Source organism: Meleagris gallopavo, chromosome 2 (assembly GCF_905368555.1).
Source record: "Meleagris gallopavo chromosome 2, MGAL_WU_HG_1.1, whole genome shotgun sequence".
NCBI classification, from domain to species: Eukaryota; Metazoa; Chordata; class Aves; order Galliformes; family Phasianidae; genus Meleagris; species Meleagris gallopavo.
Genome location: NC_139405.1, coordinates 95360243 through 95383322, shown reverse-complemented (window position 1 = coordinate 95383322; position 23080 = coordinate 95360243). Strand labels below are relative to the sequence as shown.

Below are 23080 nucleotides of genomic sequence, written 5' to 3'. Positions count from 1 at the left end.
TGTTCCTACCATGCGTAAACTCTGCATTCAAGAAAACTACTTTTCACCAGATGTGATTTGTAAGCACTGGTGAAAGGGGAAGAAGAGATTAAAAAAAAAGTGTAAACAAGAGCTTTGAGAAAATTTAACTTAAAATAGATGAACAGTTACCCTTATCAGCTTTTCCTTTGGTTAAATATGTTAGCAGTGTCGGTTTTGCTTGAATGCATATGGAGGAGGTGCATCATGAGCAATCCTTGACTCTTGTGTTGTTTTTTTTGTTTCTTTTTTTGTTTAAAATTGAACATCTTGAGCACTTAAAAACGCTCTATAGATAGACTAATGATTTACAGTTCTGAATTACATAATGTATGCTTCTATACTTTGCTTATCAGAGTTAATGCTTTTAACTTCTTTTGGACCTTTAGAAAAATGAAAACTTTTGTATTTGTCTTTGCTTAAAAATAAATGGAAGTAAATTCTTTTACAGGCACTTTAAATTATACTTAACTGCAACTGCTGAACACTTTTCAGAAAAATTTCAAGCATTAATTGTGGATGGTGAAGGCAAGGAAAAGGAGTATCGTGTTCAATGGCAAGACTTTTTCACTGGACATGTTGTTGGTTAGTATGGACCAGTCTGTGTCAGTGCTGAGAAAGCGCAGCTGTGCCTGAGTCACTTGGCCGCAGTAAATGCTATATTACACTAATTTTAATCAAATATGGATAGGTTGAATATGCAAACTTTATTCTTCTGCCTTTCAGGTTTTCTGATGTTTTTTTTGTTGTTGTTGTTGTTGTTTGTTTGTGTTTTTTAAGCTGATGTACCAAGCTTCTGATTTTGGACTCTTCCATTGAGCTTGGCAGCATGAGAATATACAGTTTGCACAGGCAGCAGCTTGTGATTTTCTTTATTTATTATTTTTTAAGATGATAATGGAGAATGTGGGATTTAAGTATTTTTGTCACAGAAAGCAAATCCCAGGTAGTGATGATGCAGTGTTGCCCATGTTGTTACATTAAACTACTTTTATGTGATTTTTAGGAGGCTGCTGTTCTGGAAACAAGGGGTGTTTTGCCCCACTTTAGTCTAACACTAACACTTCTGCTAAGTTGTTTTCATTTTTGTGTTGTTTTTGTGATGTGGTGGATTTCTTCCACTGGAATGCACACTGATGCTGTGATATTGCTGGCTGGTAATGGTGAGATCTGGATTTTGTTGCCAGAATTATCCATGTCCTTTCACCAATCCCCAAGGCCTTCTCAACAGCATCCAGAAATTATCAGTTAAAGCCAAGCCTTAATGCCTGTGATCATTCAGAAGTTAAGAAGGAGGAAGGAGCGCTGGTTCATGTCTTTTTTTTCTCTTTCTAGAATGTTCTCCAGAGACTGAGGAAGTTAATCTGTCTTGAAGTTTAAAAATAAAAAATGAATTAAAAAAAAAATCAGTGTCTTTGTTGAATCAGTGTTTTTATGGGAAAGCATGCAAGTGGAGCTGACTTTTTTTTTTTTAATCTCTATGTCAAAGGGGAGCATAATTCCAAGGTTGTGGCACACATTGGGGATGAAGACTTTACTGTAAGAATCAATACTGATGGAGAAGAATATAATATAGAGGTATGCCTTACTGTTACAGGAATATTCAAAAAATCTCTTTTTCCTGTGGGTGTTTCTGTTTCTAGCTAGTCACAGTGACACCTCTGTAGCTCAAAATAGACTTGGTGGTGGTGGTGGCATTTGTTTTAGAGTTAGTAGGAAGGTGGAATTAAAATGGAAAACCATTTTGACTTCAGAAACTATTGAATTTTATTAGTGAGTGCCATTCTGTGGCATTTGCATCTTTTAGATCCATCGGAGAGAAGATAGATCTTAAACAGGAAAAGGTTTTAGAAACCGAAGTGGATAGCATTGGTAATTAGTGGTGATCACATCCTTCAGAAGAACAAACAGCACAGCCTTCTGAGCAGAGTTGAGGTTTATTGAGCTTTCCAAAATTGTGCCTTTGCTATGTCTTGAAATTTTTACCACTCTTTGGGCTTTGTTTAAAAATCTGCTTTTTCCCTACTCCCTTCTTTCTGTTTTTCACCATTTTTATTGTGTTATTTTAAACTACTCATTTAAAATAAAAGATCAGCAAATGTATAATTAAAGGCTACCCTAATTACTTGTTCAAAGCAGTGTATTCCCAGACACAGGCTGTGATAAAGTGGATGAATAACAGTAATTATGGCTAAGTGTTGTATGGATATTTTAATTGTCTCCTAACCCAAGGATAATCAGAATTATAGGTAAGCTTGAGAAATCTGGTCCTATTAAAGTATAAAAATGTGATTAGAATACACAAACCATTCTCCTTGTGCATCAAGGGCAAACAGTAGCTGGATGATCATGATATAAAGCATTTTTAGTGTTTGTGGTCCAAGAATGACATAAGCATGTCTCAATTTCTCGTGTAGTAGTCATGTAGAGACTACAGCTTGTCCACACATCCCCATGTCAGCTTTGCCTCTCACTACCCTGAGATCATGCCTGCATGTGGTCAGTTGGTAGGTGCCAAAGACCATTCCCAAAAGGCAGTACTGACAGAGCTGTCCCAATGTTGCCTTCTTTGCTTCTGTGGTCCTCACTGCTGGGAAAGATTAGGAATCTTAATGTAAATCCCTTGTGCCTCCTGTCTTGTCCTGGGATGCGGAGTTGCTGCCCTCAGTTTCACAGCTCATAAGAATTGGCTGAAGTTCAGAGAGTGCTGCCTTAAGCCCAGAGGGGGCCCAGAGCCAAGTGATCTGCAGGGTGGTTTTGGACTGTCTGTGCTGCTTGGTCTTGCCCAAAGAACAGCTCCTGTGTGTTGTTTTTTTTTTTTGTTGGTGTTGCTGTAGATGTTACTTACAGCTAATAATAGGGAAGTGGCAGTACGCATCTGCTATGCAGCTAGGTTGTTTTTATGTTGAGATTTTGGGTTTTTAAAATTTTTTAGGAATTTTCACTTATAAGTGAAGAGATATTGAAGAGTCTGTCTCTGATGGTGTTCTGGTGTGCACTTGGTATCCTTTGTTAGTTTAGAAGATTTAGACCCTTGTGCCTCCAGTCAGTGCAGTTAGCATATTCTAGCTGTCTCCTCCTCTAGCTGCTAGTCAGTAATGGAGGGAACAGAGGAGCTTGAGATGTCTCCTCAGGCTGCTTTTATTCCTGTGGGGAATTAAAACTCCCTTTCCTATAGCTTTATCAGATGAATACTGCTGCTCTATTGAGATGATCTTACATCTTTAGATGCTCATGGATCATAAAGGGTTGAATTCACTTGGCTTTCTTGGCAGTGTAATTTTATTGGTAGACTTATTTTCAAGGATGAAATTATAATAATGCAATGTACATGTGTATGTATACACATAAAGCTGGGGAGACTTGGCTCTGTATGTGTATATATGTATTTTACTTAAATCTTTGCATTGACTGTGTTCCTAACTGTCTGTGTTTCTGCTGCTCTTGTGCTCTCAGCCCCTGTGGAGATTTATAGATAATGTTCAAGATGAAAGATTGCTGGTCTACAGATCTGAAGATATTAAAGATTTCTCACGTCTGCAATCCCCCAAAGTATGTGGTTATTTAAAGCTGAATGAAGAAGAACTTTTACCTAAAGGACTGGAAGAGAGTAAGCAAAATGAAGGTAAGCATCTGTACCCTGGGAGAGCAGGACCTTCCAAATGACTACTTGAATTCCATTTGTGTAGGCAAGTGAGATCGCAGCCTGGGCAATCATCTGTGTTGCTCCTTCTGGTTTAATTCTTTGAAGTCACTGGTTCAGGAGGGAAAGCAGTACCTGTTTTCATGCCCTCTTTCCCTCTCTTCCCCATACAACAAAACCCATAATGCTGAAAAGAATAAACTGTCCCTAGCAGCATGTTTCTACCTGGCTTGCTAAAAGGATGACTGGATCTAAGGTGTAAGTGAAATACAGGAAGCTCTTTCCTTGGGCTGAAGTAGTGTTTGTTGTGACAGCTCACAACAAGGTTCGTATGCTTTTTAAGGTGAACACTGAAACAACCTTATACTTGTGCACTCGAGGGCCCGTTTGATATCTGTGGCCACTGTAATAATCCCTCTTGAGCTGTGGTGAGTCTTTGAGTCTCACCTTCCTCTATCTTCTACTGCATCAGCAAGGATGGGGATAATAACTGGGGAAATAAGGAAGTGTTGTTAGGACAGAGACTGATGACCTTAAAAACTCTGTAGGTAAATGTATTGAGCAGCTCTATTTCATTACTATGTATTCCATTTCTTACTGCAAGTCTGAGGACTGTTATGAAGACAAAATTCACGAGTCCTCACATCCACCCGAAAATTCCACCCTATCTCACGTTCAAGTCTCAAATAAAGACATTAGGCACAGCCGCAGACAGCTTGTTGAATGTTTATTTATTTTTTTTAATGCCCATTAGCAAGCATCCTCCGGGAGAAAAGAGCCATTCCAGACAGCTCCAAAGATACGTGCAAGATGCTGGTAGTGGCAGATCATCGGTTTTTCAAGTACATGGGCCGTGGGGAAGAGAGCACTACTATAAACTATTTGGTAGGTACTCTGTTACGATTTGTTGGAGCAAATGGAGAAAAGAAAACAGTGATTCAGTAGTTACAACGTAGAGCTAATACAGATCTTTTACAGCATACATACATTGCGCCTCTGTGCTTTTTACCTGGGAAAATGTTAAATTGTGCATTAAAAATATTTTGTAGTGGTGATACTGTAGTTAAGTAGTCTTCAGTTTTCAAATCCCTTCCGTTTGCATGCTACTGGTAGCTATGCTGTTTTCTCATTAAGAAAAATAGTTTTTTGTTTGGAGTTGAAGATTCTCTTGGACTTTGAATTCCGATATAAATGGTCCAAACGTGTTTAAAGTTCACATGGCAGGCAAAAACAACTTGTATAGTTTTTCAATTTCATCCAAGATTCTCTGTCCAGAACAATGAAATTTTGAGATAAGAGCAGTAAGCAATTAGTTTGGTTGCATGTGTAGTTGTGAAACACCTGCCTACAGCAGGAGTGGAGAGTATGGCTTCTGGGACATGAGAGAGTAAGAAGTGAAACCACTTGTGGTAATGTATTATTTCTCTTGAGTCTTTTTCTGAGTCTGAATCTTTGACGTGCTGATCACTTTGTGCCATCTTTCCTGTCTTTTCAACCTCTCTGTTCCCAGAAATGTTTACATTCCCCAGGTCATTGAGTCTTAGTTCATCTATTTGCAGAGTTTATCTCAGCATCTGACATACCAGACTTCAAGACTTAACCTACTCTTGTGTTTCCTGGGTAGACGTGTGCTGTAAACAACACAGAGATGGAAAGTTGTTTTTAAGTGGCTGTAAATGTCATTCTTCGTTCTGAGCAAATTTGATGCTCTGTACCTAGCAGAAGGTGATTTTTAAGTAGATGAGAGCAGCTCAGAAAGGGAGATATGAATCGTGAGTGCTGAAGAGAGATTTTCTGAAACCTTGTGCTTGAACCATAATAAAAAAAATGGTAGTTCATTGCCTGTGAAAGGGAAGGAGGCCTCGGGGATCACTTGAGTTCAGTGCTAAAACAAAGCAGTAAAAAGAGCTTCCCTCTCTGCATTTCCCCTCAGAGAAACCTGGAAAACCATTATATAAATAAAATGTTTCCCAAGATGTCTTGTTTTTAATGTTACCCCTTCTGCTGCACTGATGAAAGTGATAAATGAAAGCTTATACTGCTTTTTTATGATGGGACTTTTCAGAGATATTTGATAGTTCTCTTTGGATCCATCCTGTTGGTTGTGGATCACTGAATACGTCTGTTATGTTTAAAAGGTTCAATTTTAATTTGAAGTGTTTCCAGATAAGTGCTGCAGCTTCTTGGGATGTCTTGAACTTTGGTGCACAAAAGCTTAGGACTGTCATGACTTGTTATTCTTTCCTGCATAGATTGAATTGATAGACAGAGTGGATGACATCTACCGAAATACTTCCTGGGACAATGGGGCCTTCAAAGGTTATGGCATACAGATAGAGCAGGTTGGTATTCACTGAACTGTGCAAAGGGTTTCCAGTTTAAACTGTAAGTACTCTTTAGGTGTCAGGGTTTCTGACTATTTTGTCTAGATTATAGATTAATCAAATCTTACTTACTAACTGCAGCCAGCAATGCTCGGAAATAGCATCGTACCAGAGGTGATGTTACTGATTTGGCAGCATGTCTATTTTCAGTTCCTTGCAGCTTTTGAGATGGAAGTTCTCACTTCCCATACATAATCTCAATTCAGAGGGGCCGTTCTTGTTTATCAGACATACCATTATGTACATACTTCTATTGGTGGCTAGTGCTTAGCTAATAGAACATGAGTGTGCCTCAAACATGTGAAAGAAACACAAATCCTGAATGACTTTATTGATTGCAGTTAAACATAATGTCATGGTAGTGCAGAGGCTGGTATAGGGTTGGATATAGTGGACTCAGTTCATTTGATAGCTCCTGGAAGTTAAAGCATAGGAATTTGGCAGAGGACATTAAAAAAGAAGAGGAATCCATCTGCTCTGAGTACTGCAAGAGCTGTCTTGTGGCACATGGGTATATCCATGCTATGAGCTAGCTGCCTCTCTAGGAGCAAGGAATGAGAGCTAATTGAGGGGCAGGAGGAAAGCATACTGCTCTAGTCTACTGGGAAAGCAACAATTCTTTAAAGTATGCCTTAGTTAACAATAATTCTGTGGTGTTCAGCATCCATTAATTCTGCATGTGAGCCCTAGTTGTATTTGCTAGGAGTTTGTTTTTTATGTAACATGCATCCTAAATCATATTATTTTGATGAAGACCATTGATGTTACTCTACAGTGGCTGGTGTAATTCTTTGTGATCTGGCTAGTGTATCTTAACTAGCAGAAGCTGAAAGCTTAACATTGGGAGCATGCTGAATCTGAGTTTTTCTTCTTGCAGATCTATTGAGACGTTTAGGAGCACTGAAAACTTTTCTGTAGTTATAAAATTGACCAAAATTCTTCTACGTTGTTGTCGCCCTTTTTGAAATGTAGATTATCATCCACAGTGAACCAGAACAGGTAGAACCTGGAGAAAAGCATTACAATATGGCAAAAAGTTACCCAGATGACAAGAAGGATGCCTGGGATGTGAAAATGCTGCTAGAGGTAGGTAGTAACCCTTGAATAATTGTGCCTCTTGTAGGAATTTACTTGCACAGCTGTTCTACAGTAGTGGATGAAACTCCTTCTCTTCCTTTCTGTGATGTGTAGATGTTAGATTAAGTCAAACTAGTAAATGTCCCCTGTAGCAAGAGCATGGGGCACATGCATGGCATGGCAGGGGGCTCCTTTGTATAATTATGGAGTGCACACCAACTGGGATTAATATGTAACTTGAGTCAGAAGGGCAGTCCTGGCTCTAAGACTGACTGCCTTCTGACCTTCACAAAATTAATGCAGTTGGCTTTCCCCTCTATGTGAAAAGGGGGAAATGAACTGGCAAGTTACATAAATGAATGTGTTCAATGTACGTGGGTAGACATTTAAATTTATTCAGATTTGTAGGACAGATAATCATCTGCTTTTGCCTGACTTAACCAGATTTAGAAGGTGCATGGCTTATTAGATAAAAGTTATCTATAGATTTCTGGTATGCACAATGAAACATTTTACAGAGAATATACTTTTTTTTTTTTCTCTTCAAAGCAATTTAGCTTTGATATTGCTGAGAAAGCAGCTCATGTGTGCCTTGCTCATCTCTTCACATACCAAGATTTTGATATGGGAACACTTGGACTGGCTTATGTTGGTTCTCCCAGATCTAACAGCCATGGTGGCATTTGTCCTAAAGGCAAGACTTCCTTTTCTTTCTTTCCAACTGTGACTTGAAAGCTACTTTTGTTGTTTCTTTTTAATCCTCTTCTAGCTTTCATGGAGCACGACATGTTATTTGTATCGTCTCTAGTGGTTGTCTTTTGGATAGAATTGATGGTCATTTTCTTGGCTGGAGCTGGAAAAAGAAGGAAAGGGGGGGGAGTCACAAGGCTATCTGGAGTTAAGAAGCTTTGTGAAAGCCATTGCGGCCTGGCTAGACCAAGTTCCACTCTATGTGGGTGCATCTTGCCACAGTTCTGAAATGGTAGATGCTGTTGTCTTGGAAATTTCTTGTATTGTCCTCCTTTGCTGCAATACATGAGCTGTTTGTGCTATGCTTGAAAGAATTCTCACTGGAGAAAACTGGCAAGAGGCTCAGTGGTGAGCCTGTGAGAACAACAAAGCTGTTCATTTTGTCAAACAAAGAATAGTTGCCTATCTACCTCCTAGAAAGGAAAAAAGAAAAAAAAAACCAACAAGAAAAACACTTGTCAATTTGTTTTGTTTCTATCTCACATCTATAGCTTATCACAGTCCAATTGTAAAGAAGGACATCTATCTGAACAGTGGCCTAACCAGCACCAAGAACTATGGGAAAACCATCCTCACAAAGGTAAGAGAGTATCCTCTGCAGAGAGAGTGTTTGGTGTATGTACTTATTTGTTGGTGATGTGTTTTTCTGGCGTTGTGATGATGTTCTGTGCTCTGTCAACAGCACGCTGCTGGATTTCAGATGGAGTCAGATCCCTGGGGACAGGGATGTAGGTCACAGTGCCCTTATCACCATTTCTGTCCTGGTTGACAAAGGGGGTTAGGTTTGAATGCAGTCAAAGACTGAATTTACTGGGGAACAGTAAGGGGGAAATGTAGCCATTGTCTAATAAGGACTGTCCAGAAGTTACCCAAGTACAAATGGGATTTTGATATGCAGAAATTAATTTAAATGTGTTTTATTGCCAATAAAGAAAAAGTCATTCTTAAACAGGACAGGCAATATTATACAGCCAGGAGACTTACAGCAAGAATAAAATTTGTCTGAAATAAGGACTTAATGTGTTTGCTATTGCATGCGTCCTCAGTATGGAGATGCAAGATAGCATATGTAGGCTTGTTCTACGTGCAAGGTAAAGCAGTGCTAGTAGTGTAGGCAAAGTAGGAGGTCTAGTTTGGACCTTTTAATGAAATTCATCTTCCTGCTTTTTGTGTGTGCGTCGTCTTGAATAAGTAGTGCAGAAAACAGTGTAATAAGCAGGGCTGCTAATAGTGATGTAAATTGATGCTGTCTGGATTTTTTTCATAGCTGATGAGACAATAAAGACATAAGGGCCTCAATATGAGCTCTGTCTCACTTGAGAAGGTAGCAGAGCAGTGTCTGCATTTGCAGCTAGCAGATCTTTGCAGCAGAGTGTATTTTTCTCCTGCTGACTTCTCAGCTGTGCTTAGCTGTAGCCTGATTATAAAGGGAATTCATAATTGATGTGTGGGCTAAAACTTGGCGCAGAAGCTGTCAAGAAGCTAGGAAAAAAAGACAGAGAAGCTTTGTGCTCGAGGGATGTTGACAAAGAGCTCTGGCTGTTGCCATGCTATTTGCATTCGTTGTTCAGTCTCCAAGCTGGAGCCCGTCCTGGACAACAAAGGAAATTGAGTTTGATGTCCCAGTAGGAGTCACAAAGCTTGGGCTGAGGCAGTGGGCACACACAGACTGTTTTCACAGGGAGACTTTTGTGGAGCATCTGATCAGACTTCAAAAGAATTTGCTTAAAACCTTCCCACAAATGAAATGCCATAAAGCACCAATGCGATCTCTGGGCAGTTCTCCTGTCCTGGCTTACCTGTTGGGCATGCTTAGTACTGGACACCAGCAGCAGTGACTGTTACCTCACCAAACTTCCTTCTCTCTGTCATGAAGCATCCAATCTCCTTGAGGTTAGCATATTTCTGCCGTTTTCTTTTGTCACCTTGTGAACTTGCCACCACCTACTGGCCACAGCCATGCAGAGAGGTGCCGTGCCACCATGTGGAGCTGCATGGGATCCTCAGCACAAGGAATCATCTCCTGCAGTGGAGATGTTAGAAATTCCTCCCTGTCGAGCTGCATTTGTAGATGTCTTTCTTAGCAGTCATGTAATAGCAGAGCTTATTCAGTGCTCCTGATGTAATCATTTACTTAGAAGAAATAATTCTAATGGCAAGATAAGCTTGAACAAGGGATTAACTAATTGTGGTGGCTTGTGTTTGTTTGGGTTGGTTTTTGTGTTGAACTTTCATGCCTTCCAGCTGTTTAAAATCAGTTTGTGATATTTTGATTATCTGCTTTACACTGAAAACAAAATTGAATGGTATTCTTGGGCAGCACTTTGCCTTTAACAAGGCTTTAGCATTCTGACCTAGCCTGGAACTTGCCTTTGGAAGCAAACCAGAATTGTACTTGCCTTTAGTTCCCTGCTTCTGTGATAATGGGGAAATGGCTTTTACATCTCAGTGTATTGTAGAATTGTGGGTGACTTAGAAGTAGTTGGGATCTCCTGTCCTGTCCTGTCCTGCTCAGTATGATTTCTTTCAGCACTACTATTTTTTTTTAAATCTTCAACAAAGGAGGCCGACTTGGTTACAACGCATGAGCTTGGCCATAACTTTGGAGCAGAGCACGATCCTGACAGTCTGCCAGAATGTGCCCCCACGGAAGACCAGGGAGGGAAATACGTTATGTATCCAATTGCTGTCAGTGGAGATCATGAAAACAATAAGGTATAGTTGCATAATTTGTCTTACATTTGCAAGTCTTTGCTATGGTCAGTGACCTTTTACACAGGAAGGCTATTTAGTTAATGATTCTTTCACCTTGAAGCATATGGGAATTTAATGGATTAACCATAAAAAGAAAACACAACTGCTTGCGGTTGGATTCTCTGCAAGATGAGCTCATCTTTGCTCTCCGAGTTTCTCTGGGATTCGTGATGTGTCCAGGTGCTGTTTGTAATCAATTGTTGTGGCTGTGACCATTTTCCCATCTTAAAATTCTTCAGAGCCATCAAGATGGCAGCACGGAAAGAATAAATGCTTTCTAAGACACCAAAATTTGGAGATCTGAAGAGGTTGAGGCTGTCACAGATGTATTTGTTGACAGAAGGGTGCACTCCTGAGTGCTGCTCTTTCTCTTTATGATTCTCCAGATGTTTTCAAGCTGCAGCAAAAAATCCATCCATAGGACCATAGAGATCAAGGCCCAGGAGTGCTTCAAAGAGCGCAACAACAAAGTGTGTGGGAACTCCAGGGTGGACGAAGGGGAGGAATGCGATCCTGGCCTCTTGTACCAACAAGCTGATCCCTGCTGCTCTGCAGACTGCAAACTGAAAGATGGTGCCAAATGCAGGTAAGGGAAGGTGCAGTGCAGCATCTCGTACGTGGGGGAGAGAATTTCTTTCTCTGCCTTTGTTGTGCTCATACTTCTTTAAAATACATAAATCAATGCTCAGTATTTCTTCCTTTCATTTTGATCTTTCCGCAGTGATCGGAACAGCCCCTGCTGTAAAGGCTGCCAGTTTGAAAGTGCTCAGAAAAAATGCCAAGAAGCCATAAATGCCACTTGTAAAGGAGAGTCTTTTTGCACGGGTAGGACAGAGCTCTGTGCTCGCTCCATCAGCTAGCCAAGTGCTCCAGGCTCAACGTCCCATTCCATCAGCTTTTGAGCTAGCGCCCTTTATTCATCCGGTACAACTAATTTTAGAGACCAGTTAAGCACCGCAGAACTGCTGTATAATAAGTTGTAGTTCAGGAACTGCTTGGTGATTTACTGCCCAGGAGAACATGAAGAATGTTTATTTCTTCTTTCTTTAAGAAAAGGAAAGCAAAACAGGGCAGGTCTCTGGGAAGGGCCGAGGATTAACTGAATCTTGCCATAGAAAGGGTGGAATTACAGCAGTTCTGCTTCACTTCCCCACTTGTTTACTACTTCTTTGTAATCTTTTTTGGAGACAAGTGGATGGGTCAGAGCTATGCTGCTCTGCTTATGGGGCCTCTGGGGTCTGCTGTGTGCTGCTTGCTCTCCAGAGTTCAACAGTGCCCTTTGCTCTAACACTGTCCTCCTACCGTGTTGCCCCCTATCTGCAGGGAACAGCAGTGAGTGCCCTCCTCCTGGGAATGCTCCAGACGACACAATCTGTGTGGACATGGGGAAGTGCAAGGACGGCGAGTGCATCCCTTTCTGCGAGAGGGAGAAGAACCTTCGCTCGTGTGCCTGCAATGGTGGGTGGTGTGGGACTGGACTGAGAGGTGTTGCCTTAGCCCTGCTCCCCAGGTAGCACTGGGCTAATCTGTTGGAGAGCTGAGCATATGAGTCCCTTCAGGGTTGTTGGTTGTTTTTTTTACTGTTTTTTTGGGTGTAGTATTTTCTGTCTGGACTCAAGTTGAACTCTGTGATTGTTATGGGTCTCTTCCAGCTTGGGATATTCTGTGGAAAGGAATGTAAATGTTCTTTTGTCTTCTGGTGGGCTTGGTTGAAGACATTAAGATGAAAGTTAGGGTCTGCATCCTAGGTAAAGGAGGAGGCATCCCCACCATCTTCTTCCTTGGTTCTAGACAACCAGAAGGCGAAAGTCTGGCTGTTCTGATAGTGAGGAGATGCCAAACAGCCTCTGGACCAAATGTGACCTCCAAAAAGTGAAATAAAAGAGACTTCAGAAGCCAAAAGCCTTGAGAACATAAGATCCTTGAGCCCTGCTACTGCATACCTGCTTGTCCTGCCTTTGTATCAGTGAGCTACAGTGCTTGCTTGATCTCCATCTTATCTCCCAAGTGTGGTAGAGCAGCTGGGAAGAGGAGGAAGACTCCACAGGGGATGCCAAGGGATATATTGTGAGCCCCCACATTTGAGACAGAGGATATAGCTGAGGAGAAGGCTTTCTGGAGGGCTTGAAACCCAGGAAATATTTAAATCCATCTTGGATGATTGCATTTGGAACTTCCTCACCTGCCTATTGATTGCTGCAGCCTAGGGGTATCAGCCTGCAGAGCTTGGTCCCGCTGTGTCCCCCAATACATTAAACTGGGCTTCTGTTTGAGTGTCAGGCTTGGTCACTTGCACAGTCCTGCCTTCCCCGTGGAAAGCTGAGCAGCTGCATGGTCAGCTGGGGGACATGGATTGTGCATGTTTCTGGCCTTGGGTTGCAGGGGCTGATGGGGCTGTGCTGCTTGATTGCAGAAACGGATAACTCCTGCAAGGTGTGCTGCCGGGACGAGCAGGATCGCTGCACGCCCTACGTCGATGCCAACGACCAGTTCCTGTTTCTGCGCAAGGGGAAGCCTTGTACCGTGGGCTTCTGTGACACAAATGTGAGTGCTCTTGGGTGCCACTGCACGGCCTGCTTTTGTAGCTGGATGGAGAGAAGGCAAAGCTCTGTTGCTCCCAGGCATGGGTGCAGTGAAACCCAGGAGGGCAGTGGGTCCCCTCCAGCCAGGAACATCTGGTGCTGTGGGTGTGCTGGCAGAGGAGGCACAGCTGCCTTCAGCTCCCGGAGGCTGACAGTAAAGCAGAGGAAGTGGAAAGTGGGTTTCCAAAAGATCAGGATCTGGACTCATTTGCCTCTCCATGATGTACATGTTACAAAGTATTTGAGACTGCAGATAGAATTTAGCTCTATAAATGGCTGCGCAGGGTGAAGCTGTTCCTTCTGCCACTGCTTACAGCCCCTTCTAGCTGCTCCTGCATGTCAGCAGCTGGCAGCTTGTGCACAGGAAGTGACCAAACACTTCCACAAGCTGGGCTGGGTTAGCAGCAACGTTTGGCTGCCCACATATTAGCCCAGTTAATCCTGACTGAAATCAGGGAGCAAGCTCATGAATATCTGGTGAGCAGTGAGCCTTTGCTGGTAGCACAGCGGTGACCACAGTGACATGGCCAGCATGTAGTCTGCAGGCCTGGCAAACAGGGCTGGACTTTCTGTTGGCAGAAATGAATAGTGGGAGGCATACCTCAGTCCTGCTGCAGAACGGAAAGGGCAGCAATGCTTTACTGTGTTAAACCAGCACAGACCTGGAAGCCAATCTGTAAGCCTGGGGTCCTGAGAGCTGTGACCTCCTTGGGCAGTGGGAACTGAAGCTTCCAGCACATCAACCTCTCCAGAAACTTTGGTTTTGTTTCCCCTGTGATGTTGTTGAAACGCTTTTTGCATGTTTCAATAATTAGGACTGGATCTGTTCCAGTCAGCAATGGGATTGAAACTTGGTCAAAAATAAAGGCAATAAAAGTGGAGCGGTGATGCTGGGATGAGTTTAAATCCATTCACAGCGTGTCTGAAGAGCTTCCATTTCTCTGTAGCTTTGATTTCAGAACAATCTCAGCATCCTTTTCCCTCTCCAAAAAAGAAGTAGATAATGTTTACATAGCCTAAGATCATTTTGTAAATAGATGCTTGCTTTTACAGGGCAAATGTGAGAAGCAAGTACAGGATGTGATTGAACGATTTTGGGATTTCATAGACCAGCTTAGCATCAACACCTTTGGTAAGATTACATAACCATGTCCTGTGGTTTGTTTTACTTCTCAGTGTGAACTAAAGGTTTGACAGCACTGATCTTACCTTGTAAGGCAAGGAATGGGATTATTTTGCATTTTTCCACTCTGTTATTTCCTACTCAATTATTTCCTAGTCATCTTCCAAGCTTGTAAAAGACATGATAGCTATTCCAGAAAGCTTCTTGTCTGAAAACCAGTAAGTAGGTCAATTAGAGAAAGGAAATAACAGTTCCTTAGAGGTCAGCTAGATTCAGCATGGTATAGTTAAAGTAGGCCTCTCAGTGGGATTTAAATATCAACGGACTGGGAAGAGAACACTTCATTTCTCTCATTTAATAAAGCCCCCTCCAGCAGTGTGCCTGTTGTGAGTCACAGGCTGGTGATGGAGAGGTCCTGACCCTGTGTATGCAGCCAAGAGGCAGCACCTCCCAGGGCAGCTGCTCTCCTTCTGTTACTGTTGTCTTGAAGACACTGTTAATGAGCAGGTAGTTGTGTAACAATGGGGTAACAGTGCATGTGTTTGTGGTAATGTGTGCTTACACAGGGCAGTGTACATTGACCTTTAAGGTCAGCTGTAGGTGTAGGATGTATGTAGCTCCATCTACAGATGGAGCTGTAGGTGTCCCTGTTCATTACAGGGGAGCTGGACTAGATGGCCTTTAAGGGTCCCTTCCAACTCAAACTATTCTCTGATTGTATGACATGTATTTGGGGCTTTCAAACCTAAGCTCTAAAGTTAAAAAATACTGTGTAGGTGATTATTAAAGCCATTCAGTCTGCTCAAGTAGAGGCACTCTGCATCTCTGCCCAAAAATGAGCGTGTTGTGGGGTCTTGTGGTTGTACCATCAGAACTTGGTGACAGATGCACAGTGTGTCCTGTAATTGTGAGAACCCTGGCTAAGGGCAGCTTGCTCCCGGTCTGCACACATTGAACATTATGGCCTGTCAGCATCCCTTATCAGAGAAGATGTTACTAAGTTGACAATGTTAATAAATTGCATCAAATTTTTTTAAATGTATAATTCCTCTTAGGTTGGCCTAGTTCTGCACCCTGTGTTTATCTGAGAAATTCTGCAGTGGCAGCAGAACAGGGACTTGTGTGTAGGCATGAAGCTGTACTTGGCAGGTTACTAATGGGTTTGAACTGATTCACAGGGAAGTTCCTGGCAGATAACATAGTGGGCTCTGTGCTCGTCTTCTCCTTGCTTTTTTGGATTCCTCTCAGCATCCTTGTGCACTGTGTGGTGAGTAGCTGGAGATGACTGCTCTGTTGAATGGAGCTGGAGGAGAAACTCCTTGTGTACAGTCTGTGGGAGGTGGCGGTGGGGAGATTTTAGCAAACCCCAAAGGGAGAATCCAGCATATGTCACTTCAGTAGGCAGAGCTCCTCCTGAGCTCTAGTAGGCTCTAACAACCCCAGTGCTCCCGTGACTGTTCTGGAGATGTTCCTGTTCTTTCCTGGGCAGATCTTCTTCTTCTGCCTTCCAAATTCTGCACAAGTATAGTTCTAATAATTCCCATTAGAGTCAGAGTTTTCTGTAGCCCGCTTAAAACTTTTGTTTTAGGGGGAGACCCAGAGCAGAAAGTGATCTTGGTTCAGATGGGGTAGAGAAAGTCGACAGCAGCCAAGCACGGGGTGTGGGGTAGGAGCAGGGATTGCTGTGCCCACGAGCACATTGGGGACTTCGGGGAAGGGAAAAAACAACCCCACCCCTGCCGTGTCCCTGCAGGGCAACTGGGACAGGGACCTTGCTTGCAACTGGGAAACTACTTTTGTGTGTGTTTTGATTTACTTTTGGTTTGTTTTTCATTAGGACAAGAAGTTGGACAAGCAATATGAGGAGAACAACAAGTCTCTGTTCTGTGCCAGTGTAAGTTTGTGTCTGAATATGGCCTGTCTGAAAGCCATCCAGTGTGTGTTGTAGATCTGAACCTAAGGTTTCTGTAGAGTATTTTGGCAAAGCAGTGACAGTAGATGGACTTGGAGTCACATGCCTTGACCTACAGATGGATGAATCCATTTGAGAGAACCTTTTTCTACTGAGCTGGTGCTTGATATATCAAGCCCTGCAGCTTGACCAGTCCACTTCTTCCTTCCTATGTGAGCTGTGTGCTGACAGTGCTGGCAGGGCAGTTAGCTGTGCCTGAGGCAGGAAGCTGCTCTGCTGCTGCAGCAGGCACTGTGTTATGGGTGTTTGTGGCTCCAGCCACAGAACGGCTGTTCCCAGCCACGTGGTGTCAGCAAAGCACGGAGCTCAGCAGGGCAGTGCTGCAGGGAAATCTCTGCTGCTTCGCTGCAGAATGGTGGTTTGCAGGAGGCTCAGTGGCCTGAGCTTTCCACTTGCTTATGGGAGAGTCAGCCCCAGGGTACAGGACCTGTTGGTCCTGAGGTGATGGCACATCTCACTCTGTAGGTACTGATTTGAGGATAGCTAAATCTTACAGTCCAGCTCAGAGTGTCTTCTGACAGTATTTTGGATATCCTATCCTGTGCTTTGATACCCCAGTTTTTATTAATAGCTGAAACACTGTTAAGGAAATGTCATTTGTGTAGTGAGAGGAGAAAAGAAGCCTTGCACAGCTCCTTTGCCTCTTAGGGAAGCAAACCAGAGTCAGACTTGGAGGCATATTGCCTCTGTGCTCTGCTTGGACATACCTGAAGGTGACGGTAACTGGATCCTCTATAACTGCTCTTCCATGCCATAGAAAAGTCTCCTTGGATGTTACTGCTCAGATTCAAAAGGAGATGCAGCCATGGAGTGCAGCTGTCCTTAGTGGGCTCTTTGCAGCAATAGCAGTGTTACTGAAGAAATCTGGGATCCTTTGGGTCTGCTGCATACTGAGCAGTTCAGAAATGCAGTAGTTAGCGTACAAATGTCTCATCCTGCTGCTCGTGTCGTTCCTTTGTCTGTTCTTCCCCTGCCCGTTGTTGCCGTTTGCTAAGGTCTGCAGAGATTTTTAATACCTGGAAATCCCTGGATACTTTCCAAACCATGCTCAAATAGAAGCAGAAATCAATACAATTTAACATATCCCTCCTTCCCACCAGGGAAGAGGGGAGGAAGGGTGGTTTTCAGACCACCCGGCAGAGGCGCAGCTGCTCAGCCCGAGGCGCCTTTAGCCAGTTCTCCTTGCTGCCAGCACCCAAAGCGAGTGCTGAGTGAGAACCTGGTTGCCTCCCCCTCTGACGTGGCCACTCGTGTCTTGCAGAACGTGGAGGTGCCCAGCAGCCTGGACTCGGCCTCTGTGCGCATCGTGAAGCCCTTCCCCACAGCGCAGCCCACCAGCCGGCACCAACCCCTGCAGCCCATCGTGGCTGCGCCTGCGGCCGCCGCTGCCCCCAAGCAGGACCACCAAAGAATGGACACAATTCAGGAGGACCCCAGCACCGACTCTCATATTGACGAGGACGGGTTTGAGAAGGACCCTTTCCCAAACAGCAGCTCGGCTGCCAAATCTTTTGAGGACTTGACAGAGCATCCTGTCACCAGGAGTGAGAAAGCGTCGTCTTTTAAACTACAACGCCAGAACCGAGTGGACAGCAAGGAGACGGAGTGCTGATGTCCCGCTGCCTCCCACCGTGCGGCTCCCGCCTGCAAAAGCTCCTCTGGATCTAAAACCATTTCATTTCTATAAATACAGATATATGTATATATATTTTTGTGAGGGAGTGGGAGAAATAAGGAAGCGACCTACTGCAGATGCTGGTCATGTGTATGACCTTCCTTAAATTACATTTATTAGAGCATTATATCTTTTAAAAACCGGAAATCCAAATGGAGACAGGCTTGGTTTTGAAGCTCATTGGATTTTTCTACTTTCTCGACCTCTAACATTTCCTTCAACCTGTGGTGCAGAACAAAATATCCTCCTGGATATCACGTTGTGTATATATCTGCCTTTTGTAATGTCGTATTTTGCAGTCTGGTGGCACTGATAGATGAAATCAAGGGGCTTTGCCAGCAAAGCAAATACTCCGCGGTGTGTTCCATGTGGAGCAGATCCTATGAGGTACAGGTAAGCCAAAGTATAAGCATTACACGTACCTGGAGAACAGAAGGAAACAGCTAAAATACTTAGTTGGCATATAATGTGGAGATGCATATCAGCATCAAGGAGTTTGTGAGAAAGCTTCTCTATAAATAGTAGGGTTGTGCAGAGGCTGTTAAACCCTGCTCAGTGCATGGAGACGCCCCTCTAGCTGTGAAGCTGCGATGTCCCTGTGTTTTCACTGCAAGGAAATGTTCCCCCTGGGAGTTTTCCCACTGCAGTGAGGTGTGTGAGGTGCAGGGAGCAGGGAAGGGAAGGGAAAGAAGTGGTGAAATCACATATGCAGATGAGAGCTGTTTGAACCACTTATGGACGTTTCAGTGCAGAAATGTTTCTCTGATGATTTTTCTGTTGATTATTAAGAAGATAACGCTATTGTTGAGCTATTCAAAGGGCTGAGCCTGGGAAGCTCTTAAAAATAACTGAAAGAGTCCTGCACTCCATGCAGGGAAGCAGTTGTTATTTAAAACAGTTGTGAATTTGAACAATGAAAAAGCAAGCTTTGTTAGACTTACAGGGCCTGTGCTGTGCTAGGGAAGAGATGTTGTGAACTCCACTTTCCATACTGCTAATAGTGTGATGTTTACAGCTGGTAATGTGTTGGTGTCCTTCAGTCGGAGCTCTGTAACATGGGATGCGTGGGCCGGGAGCGGTGCCATAGCCTGAGTTCAGCCTGGTCTCAGGGCGAGTCACAGAGCAGCTATCATGGAAGCAGAGCGCCTTACTGCGCCTGTTTTCTCCCCTAAGAATGCATTATTAAAGCTGACATGGTGTGTGAATGGCTTGGAACCATTTTACCTGTTACAAGCCTGCACTCAGCCACCAGGGAGGCAGAGCTGGGGCAAGCCTTGGTGTTCTTAAATGTGATGGAAAGAAAGCAAACCCCTGTTAAGATGAGCGTGAGCGCAGCTCTGCCTTCCCCACCCAAATATTTGTTACACTGATACTTGAATGTGTGCCTTACGGTGTTCTATCTGATAGCCCTTCTTTTATATACTGGTTTTGGTTTGGTTGTTTTGTTGGTTTTGTGTTGTTTTGTTTTGATTCAGTGCAGAGTACATGTGTGAGGAGTTAATTTAATTCCCAGTACAGTAAAAGCTTTTTATATTAAAATCAATTAAACAAAAACCATGTCTGTGCAGTCCTTTTGGAAAAGACATCAACTGCAGGTGGAAGCCTGTGAGTAGGGGGAGCCAGGAGGCAGAACTCTGCCCTGACCCACCCCGTCCTCTGCTCTAACCCCTATTCCAGACACTGCTGAACACACACTCGCACTGTTTGTTGGCAGCAGCTGCAGCAGGAAGGTGACAGCTTCATCCAGTGCCGTTTCCGCCCCTTGGCCAATCTTTATTAGAAAAAATGGTTACAGAGCACAGTCCACTTCAATCTTCATCGCCATCATCAGGGGTGCAGAGGTACAACGCAGCTGTATACGCACTCACTCCCTCAGGCAGGCTGGGCTTCACTGCTGCAGGGCACCTCACAGCAGGCTCGCCTCAGGGTTCTGGGGGTCCACGTCCCGCCAGTAAGGAAGCAATGAAGGGAGAGCTGAGAGTCTTTTTTCCAGGTGTGACCAGAGTTGTCCCACTAGAAAGTTATTTCCTTCCATTGATAAATGAAGCCCATCAGACAAATAGCACGAAAAATCCTACAGGGGAAGCAAAAACCAAGTGTTACTGTACTGCTAGCTGCAATGAGTGATTTTTTCAGTAAGTCATTCAAAACTTGTTGGTATATAGGGCAACCCTTGGTATTAAAACATGAAGAGACTTTGGCAGCCAAAGTCACTGCTTTCATGCAGAAATGACCGCATGAGCGATGATGAGCGAGTGGTGCAAGTAAACTGCTGAGTTCTCTGCACCACGGAGTACTGCACCTTTGGCTCATCTCCTGCACTCAGAAGTGCAGCACAGAGAAAGGGTTCAGTGTGAACAGCTTATGGAAGAAAGCTACCATTGCTGACACTTGGACATGCTTGGGCATTCAGTCAGCATGAGGAAGGTGCTGTGCACCTGCGAGCTCAGTCCTGCACCGCACAGCAGGTGGGACCAGGACCAGCTGCTTCCTGAGGCCCCTTCCAACCTATTCCACAAGTCAAAGCAAGGGCACCATTACATACCTGCAGTGCACCTGGGGATATTTGCTAGCCACAGGTGATGCTCTGTTCATATTAAGGAGCACGTCACGTGGCCCCTTGTGAAGCACTCTGAAGTATTTTCCTCCTTTTGGAGATTTTGTTCCAGTGATAATGCAGCACTGCTATTGGTTCCTCTATGCAGAATTATGCATTTCACTATTTATGACAGTTCCAAAGCCCAGCTCGTGCTGCCATACCTGATCTTTCTGCATCAGTGTCCACAGGTCGAGCACATCAGTCCCACAGTCCCTCGCCACTCGAACGCAGGCCTGTGCATATTCCCCAGTGGTGGCATTGCGGCGATTCAGCTTGTCACCTGTCAGACATGCAGGGACATTCAGCAGGCAGAAATGATGCAGCTCACTCTATGAAATCAGCAGACATCATCCATTACAAACTACATGGGAACCATCTCAATCCAGCTAACTGGAAACTAATTTCTTGACAGCAGGAAACAGCCATTATGTTTTCTAGCAGGATTCTGAATTAAGCACTATAAATACGTACCCAGAAGGGCACTCCAGAAGCCCTGGGGTTAAAAAGCAGAAATTCTGCCCACATGTAGCATTCCTTTACCTTTGGCAAGGCATTCCTTTTCCCAAGCTGATTCCTGAAGAGGGGGCGGCGTTATCAAAATAATCCTGTCCTCAGTGATGTCTATGGACTTCAGGTAGTGCACCATGCTTGTCAGGTTGGCGGCGTATTCTTCCAAAGGAACATGCTGCTTAGGGTTCACATCTGCAAGGGGTCAGAGGAAACACATCAGCGGTGTGAGATGGAGCTGCTTACAGACATACCACACAATGACTACAGTGCTTTGCACAACCATGAGCATGTCTCATTTTCAGTTCATTTTCAGTGTCCGACCACATAATCACTTCAAACTTCATCCAAAACAAAAGCTAAGAAAAATATGGCAACACCCATGGACTTCCCAGCCAGTCCTTCACACACTGTTCTTACCTTCTGATGAGACTCGCCCTGAATGTTGCCATGCTTATCTTAAAGAGAATCCAAAGGCTGTCTGCCTCCGTTCCCTCAGCTAACAAAGATCCATCAGATTGCTTCAAAGGCAGAAAATTCCACTAGGTGCCCAACTCTACGATTCATTACTGAGCGCCACAAAGTTTACTGTCATTATTGAACTCTAATCTCTTGGTCAGCAACAAAGAGAAGGCAGCACATAGTTTAAATACAAATATGATAATTGAAAACAATCCACTGTAAAAAAGAGCAAAGAGAAGGAGGGAAGGCCTGTGCAATATTCTGCCTTTCTGCTAACTGTAGAACTGCCTTAAGAGAATAAAGATCACAGGAATAAATGGAAGCTACCGTACCTTTCAAAGCACTGTCATTAGCTCCAAAGAAAATAGTAACAGCAACAGTACTCTCAGCAGCAGCACTTTTACCGATCAGCCTTGGAAGGATGAGTTTAGCCCATCTGGTGTTGTATCCTGAGAACCCACGGTTTACAACATCACATTTTCTGAAACAGACACACAATAACAAAACTGCTCAACCCTTCTGAGCAAGGCCCGCAAAGTTCTGACCTGTTCTGTCAGGGTGTCTTCAAGTGTCTTTGCCACTCTCAGAAGCAGTGAGATTTCACAGGACTTTCTAACACAATTCTAACTTTGTTTTAGAATTGCATAGGATCACAGGATGGTTGGGTTGGAAGGCACCTCATCCACCCAACCCCTGCCGTGGGCTGGCTGCTGCCCACCAGCTCAGGCTGCGCAGTGCCCACCCAACCCGGCCTTGTGCAGCTGCAGGGATGGAGCACCACAGCTCTCTGGGCAGCTGTGCCAGTGCCTCACCCTCTGAGCAAAGCGTTTCTCTCTGACGGCCAACAGGAACACAGGTTTGGATATCCCCAGAGAACGAGACATTCCTGCGGGCAGCCCGTCCCAGCGCTCTGTCACCTCACAGCGAAGCCACGCGCTTCTTTGGCTACACCTGTGAGATCTCTGTTCTTACCTGACCAGTCTGCCAGCGAGTGACGCTCCCCAGCCGCCCTCCTGGAAGGAGAACTAAAGCACGGCACACGGTTAGCGGCACGGCACGGCACGGCACGGCACGGCCCAGCAGCGCCCGCAGCCCGCGGCACACGGACCGCCCCGCCGTTCCCTTCGGCCAGCTGACAGAGCTGCACGGGGAGCGGGCTTAGACACAAACCTCCCCTAAGAACAGCCACCTCCCCTCGGCCGAGCCGCTTCTGCCAGTCCCCCCAGCCCTCGCAGCTGCCGGCTGCTCATTTCTCCGTAAAGAACGACAAACCCCGGAGCCAAGGGGAGACCGCGCAGCCGCTACCTCAGTGATGGAGTCCCCAAAGAGCACCACGCGCGGCCACGGCAGCACCCGCCCACGAGCCGCCACCGCCTCTGCCAGCGCCATGGCGGGCGGACGTCCGGCTCCCACGGCAGGAGGAGGGCAGGAGGAGGAGGGCGGAGCCGTGAGGGGCTGCTACGCTCTTTAAAGGGCTCCCGCAGGAGCGCCGTGCCTCCGGCCGAGCCTCGCCGGCTGTGCTCGGGCGGCGGGA

The 23080-nt window shown here is 44.6% G+C and overlaps 2 protein-coding genes across 2 annotated transcripts in view; one reads left to right on the top strand and one right to left on the bottom strand.

Annotated features, from left to right (window-relative positions):
- The window catches only part of ADAM17 (ADAM metallopeptidase domain 17), a 33395-nt gene extending 13863 nt beyond the window's left edge, over positions 1-19532 (top strand). Inside the window, exons 3-19 of the mRNA XM_010707921.4 lie at positions 470-603; positions 1508-1596; positions 3475-3643; positions 4416-4546; positions 5914-6003; positions 7018-7131; positions 7672-7816; positions 8364-8452; positions 10435-10587; positions 11013-11212; positions 11348-11451; positions 11950-12084; positions 13040-13170; positions 14262-14340; positions 15510-15598; positions 16169-16225; positions 17565-19532. Of these exons, the coding sequence (XP_010706223.1) occupies positions 470-603; positions 1508-1596; positions 3475-3643; positions 4416-4546; positions 5914-6003; positions 7018-7131; positions 7672-7816; positions 8364-8452; positions 10435-10587; positions 11013-11212; positions 11348-11451; positions 11950-12084; positions 13040-13170; positions 14262-14340; positions 15510-15598; positions 16169-16225; positions 17565-17915 (2260 nt within the window). The 3' untranslated portion in view covers positions 17916-19532. The remainder of the gene's footprint in view (positions 1-469; positions 604-1507; positions 1597-3474; positions 3644-4415; positions 4547-5913; positions 6004-7017; positions 7132-7671; positions 7817-8363; positions 8453-10434; positions 10588-11012; positions 11213-11347; positions 11452-11949; positions 12085-13039; positions 13171-14261; positions 14341-15509; positions 15599-16168; positions 16226-17564) is intronic.
- Positions 19533-19725: 193 nt separating this feature from the next.
- IAH1 (isoamyl acetate hydrolyzing esterase 1 (putative)) lies at positions 19726-22998 on the bottom strand. The gene is made up of 6 exons (XM_085217993.1): positions 22852-22998; positions 22519-22571; positions 21879-22027; positions 21118-21279; positions 20739-20857; positions 19726-20052 (listed from the first exon to the last, which is right to left on the bottom strand). Exons 1-6 carry the CDS (start codon positions 22933-22935, stop codon positions 19885-19887), a joined length of 735 nt encoding a protein of 244 aa, XP_085074119.1. The 5' UTR covers positions 22936-22998; the 3' UTR covers positions 19726-19884.
- Positions 22999-23080: the final 82 nt, after the last annotated feature.